Below are 14,642 nucleotides of genomic sequence, written 5' to 3'. Positions count from 1 at the left end.
ACACACAGCTCTTGCCCTCTCCTTCTGATGGAGTTTGGCCAGCAGGAGGCACCAGCAGGAGAAGGGCGGGTGAGATGAGGGAAGCTGGGGATTTGTGCCCTGCCCATCCCTGCCTGGCCAGCGTGCTGGTGCAAGGACTACGGCCCCTCCACGGCTCTAGCTCCCTGGGAGCCACTTGTGCTTACGTTCCTTGGGACTCAGGATGGAGAAGGCACACGCCCTCCCTTGTCAGTCCCTTTATTTTGCCCATCCCTCCACAATCATTCCCCCATCAAATGCTCTTTCTTTCAGCCTGAGTGGAACCCTATATTTTTCTGGGGCTGACACAGATAAAACGAGAGGCCATTTTGACAAGATAATCACACCCTACCAGACTGGTTCATAGACATCTGCATCTCCCCAAACCTGCGAGACAATCCTGTCTTCTCTCTGCTCAACCATTTAGGGTAGTGGTCGGCAAACTCATTAGTCAACAGAGCCAAATATCAACAGTACAACAACTGAAATTTCTTTTGAGAGCCGAAAACCGACTTCTGTGCATGGGCCACGAAGTTTCAATCGCACTGTACGTGCGCGCCCGCACGTGGTATTTTGTGGGAGAGCCACACTCAAGGGGCCAAGGAGCCGCATGTGGCTCGCGAGCCGCACTTTGCCAACCACTGATTTAGGGGATGGAGGATTGCCTACCACCAACCCAAGTGGGGAGGAGCCCCAAGTGATAAAGCCCTGCCATGGCTCAGCTGGGGACAAAATCCAGGGGATACTACAAAGGCCACCCGCTCTGACTTGTGTGCTTAGGGTAGTGTCAATCCCTATAACCTTTTATTTTTTATAAAGATTTTTTATTAACTATGTTTTTATTTCTTTTAGAGAGAAAGAAAGGGAGAGAGAAGAGATAGAAACATCAATTGGCCTCCTGCACACCTGCCCACAAGCCGGGCATGTGCCCTGACCAGGAATCGAATTGGGGACCTCTTGGTGCATGGGTCGATGCTCAACCACTGAGCCACACCAGCTGGGCAATGCCTGTGACTTTTAAATGTCATGGCTTTTCTCAAGAGCCAATGAGGGCTCCACAAGTTTAAGAGATTGGTCCAGTTCCTACAACATTTAGGCACCAAGAAGCTCCTCCTGGGCAAGTCCAAGTGAGCTCCCCCTCACCCACAGGCAGCAGCGTGGGTGGCCCTCTGCAGACCTGAGTCTGGCCCTGGCTCTGACACCAACACGCGTGGACAAATCCCATACTTCCTTGGTTGCCACATCTGTAAAACATGGCAGTTGGATGAGATGATCTCTAAGTCTTCCATTCTAGCATTTCACAACTTTGTTTCTCTGGGTCCCCTGAGGCTTGTGTGCCTCCTAAAGCAATTATTCCCTCAGCTGTGACAGGAAAACAGTGTAGGCTCCCAGCCACAGCAGCCATTCAGGTGCTGCCTATACCCCTCGCCCCAGGTCCGCAGCTGCCTTCCTGTGGCTTATCTATTTCTTCTTCAGAGCCACCTGATGCTTATTTTAAACTGAATTCTTCTGGATAGAAATACATTGGCTAGAGCAGGGGCGGGGTGTAACACCCCAATTTTTTAAAGCCACATTCCTCTGACCCTGGCTCTGCAGGATCCGGAAGTCCTGTGTCTCCATCAAAGGAGGGCATTCTGCTTATTTTAGGAATTTACTGTATGTGAATGTGACTCTGGCTTTAAAAAACAACAACAACAACAACAACAAACAAACAAAAATTTGGAAGAACATAAATAAGCAACAAACCTTTCATTTCAAAATACTATATAACCTGATTCTGGATCCCAGGCAGAGAAATGCGAAAACTCCCAAAACCAAAGCATTAGATGTGTTATTGGGACTCTTTCCTGCCCTGCTGGGAAGCAGTAACAGACTTCTGGTGAACTCTGCGGTCAGCTTTCCTGGGTCAGCTAATAGGCTGTGTGACTTAATTTTTCCAATCTCAGTTTCCTTGTCTGTAAAATGGGGATCATAATAGTTCATACCTCATCTAAATGGTGTAAGAACTGGGTGAGTCCATTCTCATAAGGTGTTTACCAGAGTGCCTAGCACACAACACATGTTCAATAAAGCTTTCTTTTTTTTAATCCTCACCCGAGAATATTTTTCCATTGGTTTCTAGAGAGAGTGGAAGGGAGGGAGGGAGGGAGGGAGGGAGGGAGGGAGGGAGAGAGAGAGAGAGAGAGAGAGAGAGAGAGAGAGAGAGAGAGAGAGAGAAACACTGATGTGAGAGAGACACATCAATTGGCTGCCTCCCACACGAACCTGACCCCTGACCCGGGCCAGGGATGGAGCCTGTATGTGAATGTGCACTTGCACTTGCCCTTGACCAGGAATCGAACCTGAGATTCTAACCACTTAGCAAAATAGGCTAGGGCCATTAAAGCTATTTTTGATCATTTACATTTATCAGATTGCTTCCCTGGTCCCAACAATTCCAGCAGCCAATTGAACAGAACTAGGAGCCCAACTTAGGTACAAAATAAGTACCCTTTCTTAACTTAGTATAAAGAAAATAAATTCTTATTGAGCATGTGAACCAGGAAGTGAGCTGTTTTTACACACAATCTCATTAGCCCTCCTGAAAACCTTCTAAGGTTAATCTTATTTTCCACACTTGAAAGAAAAAGAAACGGAAGCTCAGAAAGGTTTTGGGATTTGTGCAAGGTCATGGCTAGGAAGTGACATAGCAAAGATTCAAACCCTGGGCTTTTGACTAGAGAATCATCTTCTTCTGACCACCATCCCTTGTAGGGACAGTATCTTTGATTCCTATTCTAGTGAGTTCTACATTATCATGCCTTTAGTTAGCTTGAAGGGTAAAGTATAAATTCTCTTTTAATCCTACAATTAAAAACAATGTCAATAAATGTAATTGTTAATATTTGGGGGGAAGGTAAATGGAGAAAGGTAAAAAGTCAGACCAGTTGCCCTAAGGTGTGGCGGCCCCGAAATATTTGGGACTGGCCAGCATGCCCTCTCTCTCAGATTCTCTGGGTGTGTGCCTGGCATAAATGCTGCCTCAATACAGAGCTGGCTTTATTTGTGAGCCCCAAGCTCTCTAGTGTGCCTCATTGACCCTTACCTGAGGCAGGCCCTCATCCACCTACAACAATGGTATAAGTGCTTCACTTTCTTTGGGGAAACAAACATCCATTAATACCTGACATTTCTGGGTGTCCTGCAAGTTTCCACAAACTCATATGTCAAAATTTTGTCACTCTCCAAGGACCTGCTTGGCATCCTAGAGAAGCACCCTGACACACCCCTCCCCTGGATTCCTGCAGCGCTCACGGTCCACTCAATGAAATACTGCCTGGCAGTGTGTCTCTCCCGTGCAATATCAGCCTTATCTTTCCAACTATATCAGAGTCCGAGGAAACAAGGAAAAGGACACAATGAAAGAAACATTCATGAAGCACAAGCCACGTGCAAACATCTTTACACTCATTATCACACGTAGTTTTCCCAACCAGCTACCATCCCAACTCCACAGCTAAGGAAACGGAGACTCCGGGCCCAAGTGATTTTCTTTAAAATCCCCGATAACAAGCACAACAGCCACAATTTGACCCCAGCCTTCTCACTCCAAAGCCAGTGCTCACTGTTTTTCACCCAGCTCTCTTTAACCTGGGCAGCCATGACCTGCGCCTGCTTCCGTCCATCCCCACCGTGATTTCAAATGAGAGAAATCAAAGGCTGTGCACCAGGCTCTTTGACCTCGCAATTCTGCTTCTAGGAAATTGTCGAAGCGTTATGCAAAGATCTAGCAGCAATATTGTTTGTAATAATGAACAAATCTGAAACTGTCTAAACATCCACAAGTGGAACACTGAGCAAATGGTGGTATTCAGTACTTAAGCACTGGATGGCCCTAAAATGTCATCATAAAAATAACTTTATTGACAAGGAAAGATGTTCTTCATGTATTTTGAATGGGGGCGGGGGGAAGAGATTAAAATGACATGTATCATATATTATGTATGTGTGTGTGTGTGTGTGTGTGTGTGTGTGTGTGTGTTATGTGTAGACAGATACCAGAAGCCTACAATAGTATACAACAAAACAAAATGTAAATTATCTCTGAGGAGTAAGATTATGGGTGATTTTTACTTTTCCCTTTATGCTTATCTATAATTTCTGATTTTTCTGCAATGAACATACACTATTTCTATAAAATTTTTTAAATAAAAAGAGCCTCTACAGATGTTAATATCTACCCTCTTCTTGGTCATCCACATCTTAATAGGAATTATTTGCCACAAACTTCCCATCAAGTAACAGCTGGCTGAGAACAAGGTTTCTAACTGGATGAGACAATAATTCGAGAGGGTGTGAGTTATAGCCCAGAAGAGGAGAACCTCGGATTGGTGGCCAATGGGCAAGATTCCTGGGAATGCTGGATGGTGGGACCAGTGGGAGGGGGAAGGCAGGCAGTGGGAGCAAAGGAAAAAGGGAAATGAGGACATCAAAGAGCAACTTCAGCCTCTCTCCAGCCCTGCCTCTGGCCAGCCCTGCTGGGACACTCCAACCTGTGTCCATGACATGCTGGCATTTAAATATTTAAACAGACCCAGCTTCACTATAACAAATGCACTCAATCTCCAGGGATCATTCCCATGCCACAGGCCCTGCTCCACAAATCAAGTTTCTGGGGCGCAGAGCCTTTCCCACCCACCCCCCACCCCCCACGCAAGGACCTGCAAGATAATAGCTGTGACAACTGAGTGATGAGCCCGGCTTCCCTTCAGTGACAAGGGCAGCCAGCCTGAAGGCCGCAGTTATTGGCTTTTCCACTGCAGCTTGAAGCTAAAAGCGCATGAGTCTTAGAGAATGTGGAGCCTAATGCCCTCAAAAAAATTTTTAATAAGGCTGCAATAGTCATCTGATTCTCCCTGTGCGCTCAGGTATGAGGAAACCGAGAGGAATTTTAAGGAGGTTGCAGCCAAGCAGATTTTCTGGGACTGCCTTAGGTGCGAGCTGTGCCTGCCCCACACACAGCCCTCCCATCCTGCAGCTCCTCTGCGCCTGCGCAAGGCAGAGATCCCGCGATACCCACAGTCTGACACCTTGCCTCCTGGGTGAGGAGCCTCGTTGTTAAGCCACTGCCTGGGAAGAAAGGAGCCCACCCTGGAGGGAAGGTCAAAGACCCGAGAAAGGAAGCTGCCTCACTGACAAGTGAGGGAAGTGGTGCCATGGCCATTGAGGGTGGAACCAGGGCCAGACCCTGACTTCTTGGCTTTTTGCCCCATAACCTTCCTCCCTCCAGTAAGCCAAGGAGAGCAAGAAGGGACCCCAGACCTTATTCTGCCACTGCCCCCAACTGGACATGGTTACTGCACTGGGTTTCTAGAAGGGAGGTAATACTGCAGAGGGCACGGTTTCAGTCACAGGCCATACCCAATCAGAAATGCATGTCTGTGGGGTACGGATAGAGGAGAACCAGGTTCTTCACTGGAGGCTGAGTGGACAGACTCACTCCTGACATGTGAATACAGGCCATGACTCAGAGAGAAGTCACGCTCCCAGACTTTTGTCATTAATCTACCTGATGCCTCTGTTTGGGGGGTGGGAGGGTGGGGGAAGAATTTAAAAGGCTCAGAATTCTATAATCCATTCCATTCCACTGCAATTGTCATTACTACCTGACTCCAGCTTGCCAACCTGACACCAAGAAGCCACCGGTCAACAGTGTGCCAGGCCTCACCTCACAGACCAGGCGCGCGGGGAGAACCAAACTCCAGGCAGAAGGACACATTTCATCCGCAGTTTGTGTGGTGGCGTCCTGAGGGATGCCAGCTCCCGACTTGGAGAAACCAGGACTCTTATCCCAGCTTTAGCATCAACCAGCTGTGTGGCCTTGGACAAATCCCTTCACCTCTCTGAGCCTCAGTTTCTTTCACAGAGACGTGAGGTCACCTGTCCCTACCTTTCCAGGTTCGTGTGAGGATTTACAGAAACCATGTATGTGCAATGCTTAGCCCAGTGCTCTGCACACGGTAAGCACCCGTTAGCAGGAGTCATCACCGTGATGGGAGAGGAAAAACTGGGAACAAAAGACTAAGTGCTGGAGAGGATGTGGAGAAACCGGAAAACTTGCACACTGTCAGTGAGAATGCAAAACCGGGAGGCTGCTGTGGGAAGCAGTACGGAGGCTCCTGAAAAAATTAAAAATAGAACTACAATTAGATCCAGCAATCCCACTCCTGGGTATTTATTCAAAAGAACCGAAATCAGGGTCTCAAAGAGATATTAGCATCCCTACGTTCACTGCAGCTCTATGCACAAGAGCCAGGTGTGGAAACAACCTAGATGTCCAACGGGCGAATAAAAAGGAAGAAAATGAGGGATGTACATACAATGGAATTCTATTTGTCCTTTAAAAAGGGGAAATTCTTCAATATGTGACAACATGGATGAACCTTGAGGACATTACACTAAGTGAACTATCCAATCACAGAAAAAAACAAATACTGCCTGATTCCACAATGATGAAGTATCTTAAAAAGTCAAATTCATAGCAATAAAGAGTGGAACGGGCCTAAGTTTGCATCAAGCAAGAGGAATAAGCTCTAGAGATCTGCTATACAACACTGCACCTATAGGCAACAATGCATATTGTACACTTAGAATTTTGTTAAAAGGGTAGGTTTCATGTTAAATGTTCTTTAAATTAAACATTTAACTGCTAAATGTTCCATATTAACATTAATTTTTAAGAGGGAAAAAAAAACTTCACAAACCATTTCCACTGTGCCCAGCAAAAGGGAAAATGTCTGCTTTGTTCCTCCCCCAATGGCTAAGGCTTAGAGACAAAATGTTCTTCCTCTCCCTGAATCTCACCCCATCACTACCACCTTCTTTCTTATGATGCACCTTGAACAAAGAAAATGAAAACTCAAGTCTCTTGTCAGGAGTCTGCCCCGATGATGCAAACAGAAAATGCAAGGTCAGGCGCAGGTAGGAAGAGAAGAGGCAAACTTTCGAAATGATTTTTAAAACACCCCAGTAGCCCAAACCCGAGGATTCCTTTCATATATCTATCTGCAGTTATCACACCACATATATAAAAAGGGGGCTAACGATACTATTAGGATTTAAAGCTATTACGTTAATTAATGTCAAGTGCTGGATTGCTGAGTTTGATATGGGACTGCTGAGTTTTATATCAACGCTGAACGAATTGGAAAGATTCTAAAGAGACCAACTAAAACAGTGATGCAAGCCAGTGGCACTCTGCCTGGAGAATTCCTGGAGACTACAGAACTTCCAGATGCGAAAAGCAGGGAATAAAAAAGGGCTGAGCAGTCGGCCAGAAACCTTCGAATTCAGATGACATAGACCAGTCATTCTGAGTAGTCAGTATTCCTAAGTTCCCCTCAGAGGTTCTCAAAAGATGCAGGGTCCTGAGCCTGCTCCCAGGGGTTCTGAAGCAAGTGGTCTGGTGTGAGGCCGGGGAATCTACGCTATAATAAACATCTAGGTTATCTCTGGGCCGATGGTCCAAAGCCACACTTTGACAAACATGACCGCCTTTCCCACCAAGTTCTATTCAGCGGCTTTGTTTGTGGGTAATGAACACTTCTCCTTCAGCACGAGACTGAAAGGGAAGAAGCAGAACTTTAATCTTTAAGCTTGGTAAATGCTCAGGATAATTAATAGAGACTGGAAAATGAAGTATCCATCCACACACACACCATGGGTTGGGTAAAAAATAAATTATGTTCAGATGATTTAATGTTTCTCTGAGATGAAATAAATTCAATGGCTGAGTGAAAGGCAATAGGCAAACTATCTATCACCTGAAGTTAACGGCTAAGCTAATATTTCAACCACCCATCTTGAGAGGGAAGCTTGGGCCAAGAACATAACAGGGCAACTATATTTAGACATATAACCCAGGAAGGGTTAAATACAATCACATCTGAAATTATTGCTATTCCACATAAACCCGGAAGGAGGTGGTGGGGTCCAAGGTGGCCTAATATTTTCAAAAGTAACTTGAAAGATGGAGTGAGGATTATGCAAATCAAACCACAGATGATACAAAAATGGTAGCAATCAGGAATCTGTGAAGAACAAAATTTAACTATTGGGCTATGTCTTTAAAATGGCCTTTATTGAATCCTATATATCGAAGTCACATATTATTATATGTCTTTATTGAGACTCGATAGGGCCCAATGCAAAGTGATTTATGGACAAAGAAATAATCAAACGCATCAGTCGAAAAGAGCACACACCTAGAGAGGCATTAGCTGCCTCTGACCGTGTGGGAAGTCACAGCACACAGTGCAATGGGGAGGTCAGATACTTCCACACTCTACAGATGTGGGTGGCGTTAAGAAGTGATGTGTAAGATAAACAAGGAAACGTGTCTGTTACTCTTTCAGCCAAACAGCCTTGGTGCTACTTCCCCTGGGAGTGCTGGAAGGGAATTCAGAGCAGGCTGTCGCAGAGGTTAGGGGACGTACCCCCGGTAAACTGAGGATACAAGGGGAGGTTAAGAGCGCCTCCAGAACAGACAAAATCTCTATGTACCCGTTTGATGGGGAAAGATGCACGAAAGATAAGGGAGCCTATAGAAGAGAAACATTTCCATTCCTGTTAGGGAGAAACAATCATCCCAAGCACTATTAGAAGCATGGAAGAAATGTCAGCTTATGGTAACACCATCCCTGGGGACATTCAAGGAGGTGACCAGACACCTCTCTACTTAGGATGCATTAGAGATTATTAAAAGCATTCCTTGCTGAGTACTGGGGTGCAGAGTGGGCCTCATGACCTCTCCAAAGGTCATTCCTATCCCAAAGGATCACATGTCTGAAGGGCACCAGATAAAAATAAAGTCTATTAATCACTGAGCTGTCACACAATTTCCTAAGAGAGCCAGAAAGAGAAGGGCAATCCAGGGTGGACCTTGCTCCCCCGAGAGAGGAAAGGGAGGCAGTGCCTGTGCAGGCAGAGCCAAGAAGTCCGACAGGGAGACTTCCAGAAAGCCCACATCAGGCCTGTAACCAGGCCTCCAAGTTCCACAGCATAAACAGAAGGAGGAAAAGACCCTGTGGGGAGGGGAACAGGAAAAGCGAACGGCATCACGAGCCCTAAACAAAGCCACCAGAGGTGGGGGAGAGGGTGTGATGCAAGCACTTTGTGCAGAAAGAGGGGACCAGGCGAGAGAGGGACACCACAAAGGGCGCTTTGTGGAGGCAGATGACAAAGGCGTGAGGAGAGGGGCTGAGGTGGGTGAAGGACACATGGTGTGTCTGGGAACATAGGGGCCTATCATTGGCTGAGAACCCGATGAAAGGTGTAGCGATAGAGCAAAAAGTAATTCCACTACCTACGGTAGCACAAAAATCACATAATAAAAATAAAGTTTTTAAAAGAGGGACCACGAGGCAAAGCCCCAGTTCCAAAGCAGCTGCTGGCACTCGTGTTGGCAACTTGCTGACACAGTCGGGAAGCCCATTTGGTGGGGGCCTGAGGACCTCCCCAGGGCCTGCTTGGGCTTTGATGAACCCCATTTAGGAAGCAAGACCCAAAGCAGGCACCTCCTGGTATGGCAAGAAGGATCAGGCCCCAGGCCCTGCCCTCTCCTCATCCTAAAATGGAGTTGCTTTGGGACAGAGATGTTACCTGCAGTTGTGTCACGAATGTCATCTGCACAGTGTGTTAAGAAGCCAAGTGGATTAACCGAAGAACTTATATACATATATGTGTAACCCATGAATACAGACCATAGTGCGGTGCAGGCCTGGGGGTGGGGTGGGATGGGGCGGACCTGAGGTGGAACGGGGGCATTTGTAATACTTTCAACAATAAAGATAAATTTTAAAAAAATAATAAGCCAAGTAAGGGTCATGGAGTTTGAGGTTTTCTAGCAAAATGTTCTCCAACCAGCTGACACCTCACTGGCCACAGAACAACTTTTTGAAATCAAGAGTCCAGTGAAAAAGGAGGAAAATGGCACCACCTCCAAAGTACCGCCTAAGCCCCATCTTCCCAAGTTCTCCCCCTGCTCTCACAGAGACTGCAAACACTGACGAGATGGATGGGACACTGAAAGGAACCACTGCACCAGGACGGAACACCGGAAGGGACCACTGTCCCAGGACAGGACACCAAAAGGAACCACTGCACCAGAAGGGGACACCAGAAGGGACCACTGCACCAAAAGGGGACACCGGAAGGGACCACTGCACCAGAAGGGGACACCGGAAGGGACCACTGCATCAGGGCCCTGCCTCAGCCACTTTGCTGCCATTCTCACCACAGCACATTGTGCCCGTGGCACAGCTCTGCATCCTCAGAGAGAGGAGAAGATGGGAAGGGGTAATGGTCAGGGAATGCGGTTGTGAGGGCTGCCCTGGCCACGGAGGGAGCAGATGGTGCTTGATACAGTGAGAAGATAACTAGGGCAGGGACTTTAAACCCACCATCCAATGCTCTGGCAGGTGAGAAAGACAAAAGCTCTCCAGCTGACAGTAAAGCCTATACCACTGACACCAGTCCCTGGTCCACCCACCACCACTGCTCCTGGCACTCTCTCCCTTGGTCCTCCCCAGCTCTGCCTGCAGACCCCAAACCCAGGAGCCAGGCAGTCGCTTGTCTAAAAGATGTTTCTGAATCAGGCGAGAAAGGCTGGAGATGGAGGCCCATTTATTAACTAAGTAAAGAAGTCGTAACTTGCCCTATGTAGGACAGGAGGAAGAGAAAAAGAAAATTAAAGGGAAACAAATGAAAAGCCACAGGAACCAAGTACTTTGGTTAAAGGATTCTGAGTTATGCTTTTGTTTGTAATTCTCTGAAGTAGAGAAAGAAATAGGGGATCTTAAGGAGACAGAGTGAAAGACACAGAGACAGAGAAAAGCTACAAAGAAGGGGACTGCCAGAGAGGAACACAGCACCCAAGGCCTCCCACTTGCTCTCCTCATGCAGAAACATGAGGGCAGAAAGGAGGTGGTGACTGAGGAGAGGTGCAGGCATGGGAGCTGGGGTGCGGGCCCCAGAGGAGGAGCCAGCAAGCCTGGGGCTGGGGGCTGACAGGCAGGGAAGCACAGGAATGGTGGGGACAGGGGTAAGGGCAGGGGCAGGAGAAGGAAGGCGGCGTCGCCTGTACTTACTGTCACAGACGTAAGGTTTGTCGTGGTCTTCCTGAGAGGCGGGGTCGTGCCTCCTCCTGCCACCTGCAGAGCCACGGGCCTGGGGAGACATTGGGGGTTCACGTTGCTTGTTATTCTGATCGTCACCACAGGTCCCGAGCATGTACTCTGTGAGGCCCCGAGTGCTTCACCTGCACCTCCTCGGTCCACTTCCATCACATTTGTGCCCATCCCAACCCCATTTTACAGGCCAGGAAACTAAGACCCAGGGAAGTGAGGTATAGACCCCAAATCGCTCAGCTACTCACAGATCCCAGAGGGAGACACTACCACAGGCTCCACTTAACAGATCAGAAGACTGAGGCAACTGGGGAGGGTAAGTAGCTTGTGTAAGGTCACTCAGCTACTAAGTGCAGAGCCAGGAAATTAACTCAGGACAGTCTCGCCGCAAAGCCTCTGCTGACCAAATGTCCATACTCTCCTATGCTAGTGGGACCTCTTCCTCCAACTCCTTAGCCTTGCAGCTTTGTTGCTACCAAATGGAGATGCCAACTGGCTCCCGTCAGCTGACCAGATGATGGGCGTGTGGGAGCAAGTAGCATAATTACAGTTATCAGGCCAAGCCCCTTTGTTCACACTCCCCCACTCAAGTCTCTCAAGAGCCAGCCAGGCCTGGCACCAGGGCACAGGGCATGAGCCCGGGGGATGTGAGGAGTTCCCCTCCCCCAGCTCAGCCTACTCCAGAGGGGCGGGCTTCAGCTGAGGCCTCCTGTGGTCTGCCCTGAGCCTCCAGCCAGTGACAGAACCCTTAGCTGCTCAGGGCCTCCTGAAGCTGGACCGCTGATACCAGCACCCGTGTGCACCTCCAGAAAGGGTTGGCATAGCCTGGGCAGGGGGTGGGCTGAGCTCTCCCTCGAGGCTAGAAGAGACCAGCTAGAGAGGAGCAGGCAGCTCTGCGGCCCGGGACAGTAGCTGCAAGAATGCAGCAAGGTTTATTTTTAAAACTTTGGAAGTCCCACACTGGTCACGTGTGTAGCACCCTAGCCTCCTCAGGGTCATTCTCTGGTAATGAGTAGCAGTAAACTCCCAACCCAGGAAAGGGTCTGCTGGGTCTTTGGGAACAGAGAGAAAGGCACAGCAGATGAGAAGTAAAATGGCAGCAACCTAAAATGCAGGGAAGAGGGGGAAGTCCCAGGGGCCTGGCCTGGAAAAGTAGCCCTGGGGACTTCAGGGTCAAAAGGCCTGAGATGGTTGCTTGTGTATGCATGCTCTCTCTCTCTTTCTCTCTCTCTCCCCCCCCCTCCCCCCCCCGCCACCCTCTCTCTCTCTCTCACCCACCTAACCCACACACACACTTCACAATCAACACCACCTGGCAAGATACCACCTCCTCAGCTTGTCTCTCCACCACAAATTACAAAATCCCACCCCCCCCTCTTCCCTCCCTTCCACTGCTCTTTCCCTCCCTTTGCCTCCCAGCCCCTCACCCCTATACACATGACAGCCAGCAGCCCCCTCCCCTCGCCCTCATTACTCAGAGTTGACCCAAAGAGGGAGCTGTGAGGCGTACTGGCAGTCACCCTGAGGCACTGACAGGCTTCCCTGCCTGCCCATGACACGGAGGGTGGTGACCCTCAGCTGCCCTTGCCCCCCCCACACACACCCCCTCGGTGAAGCCAGGGACAGCTTGACATGTGCAGCCCGCAGCCCTGTCACAGTCGCCTGGGAGCAAGTGAAAGCAAGTCAGCAGAATGACGAGGCAGCAGCAGTCCCAGGGAAGGGGCTCTTAGAGACTAAAAATACCGGCAGGGACAGGGGGAGCTTTGTGGAACTGGAGGCTCAGAGGGGAAAGGGGAGGGCCCAGCTGAGAGCCAGGGTTTCATTTCACTCTGCAGAGCTGACCAGCCAGGTAACTACAGGCTCCCACACTCTCCCTGCACCTCAGTTTCCTCAACTGCAAAGGGGGGAGGGGGAGGGTCAGAGCTATAGAACACTGGGGGCACATGCCAGGGATTCTTCCTGGCAGTAGCTCTCTAGTCTCCCAGAATATCTCAAGCTCAGAATCCTACTCATGTTATTCAAATGCCACCTCCTCAAAGAAGCCTTCCCTGATGAACTTTTTTTTAAAATATATTTTTATTGATTTGAGAGAGAAATAGAAACATCAATAATGAGAGAATCATGGATTGGCTGCCTCCTGCACGCCCCACATTGGGGATTGAGCCCGCAACCCAGGCATGTGCCCTGACCCATAATCGAACCATGACTCCCTGGTTCATAAGTCGACGTTCAACCACTGAGCTACCCCAGCTGGGCTCCCTGATCAACGTATGTCCACCCATACCCTCTCCATTGTTCTCTTTCCCCGACCTTGCTTCCTGTTTTATGCCACACTTACACTGTCTGACATCATATCACACACGTGTTGGTGTACATGATTTTTTTGTCACCCCCATACGAGGGTGGAGCAAATGTCTCTTTCGGCCACAACTGTCCTTGGAACCTGGCATGGGGCCAGCCATTCAAGAAGTGCTTAATAATGAATCCGTCAGTGGGTGGATCAGTATGTCAATCATCTTTGGTTCTTCTCCTTTATCCTCTATATCCAAGTGCTATTGTTCCTTCCTTCAAGGGTCATCTTAGGCTTTGCATTTCCCTTCCAGTCCACATTTTAACTGACCTCTGCAGTGCTCAAAGAACCCACACACTGGGGTTCTACCTCTGCATCGCCCTACCCAATCCACGCTGTATGACTCCTAGACCAATTAGACAAAAGGAGTGAAGGGCCTGGCCGGTGTTGCTCAGTGGTTGAGCATCGACCCATGAACAGGAGGTCATGGTTCAATTCCCTATCAGGGTACATGCCTGGCTTTGAAGCTCAATAGCCAGTAGGGGACCTGCAGGAGGCAGCTGATCAGTGATTCTCTCTCATCATTGATGTTTCTATCCCTCTTTCCCTCACCCTTCATCTCTCTGAAATCAATAAAAACATTTTTTTTAAAAAAAAAAGGAGTGAAGGACAGAAACCCATGGTCATTCATTCATTGCCCATCTAAAACCCACTAACATCCAATGGTGACCTGATGCCAATGCCCCTAGGTTCACTTAAAGCTCACGCCTTTATTTTTAATGATCCCTGTCTTGGACCAGCCTCTCTGCCCATCCCCATCTGATCCATGCTTTAGCCCTGCTAACATTCCACTCCTCCAAGAATCTTCTTGCTACATTGATGAGTAAAAACAACATCAGCTTTAATGTCAGATACCGGTTTATATACCAGCCATGTGTCTTTGGACAAGTTACTTCTCCAAGCTTTACCTTTCTTAACTGTAAAATGGGCAGAGCAACATCTCTACTGCAGGGTTGTTGAAAAAGAACTAAGGGTGTGCGCAACCACAGATAGTGCTACGTCTACAGGAAGTGCTCAACAAATTATTTCCCCCTCTCTGCCCAAGTTGATCTCCTCTCTTTTCTCTGAATTCTCACTGCATTTGGTTAGTGCACAGTCAAAAGCCTGTG

General features: G+C 48.4%; 1 protein-coding gene across 2 annotated transcripts in view; it reads right to left on the bottom strand.

Annotated features, from left to right (window-relative positions):
- The window catches only part of DPF3 (double PHD fingers 3), a 261,634-nt gene that overhangs the window by 83,658 nt on the left and 163,334 nt on the right, over positions 1–14,642 (bottom strand). For both annotated transcript variants that reach the window (XR_013960426.1, XM_080664984.1), the window contains exon 6: positions 11,145–11,223. Coding sequence is in view for 1 of the 2 variants with exons in the window: in XM_080664984.1 (XP_080521110.1) it covers positions 11,145–11,223 (79 nt within the window). In the remaining variant the exon portion in view is untranslated. The remainder of the gene's footprint in view (positions 1–11,144; positions 11,224–14,642) is intronic.

Source organism: Plecotus auritus (assembly GCF_963455305.1).
Source record: "Plecotus auritus genome assembly, chromosome: 1".
NCBI lineage: Eukaryota > Metazoa > Chordata > Mammalia > Chiroptera > Vespertilionidae > Plecotus > Plecotus auritus.
Note: the sequence above shows the minus strand (reverse complement) of the source record. Positions and strands in the feature narration are given on the sequence as shown.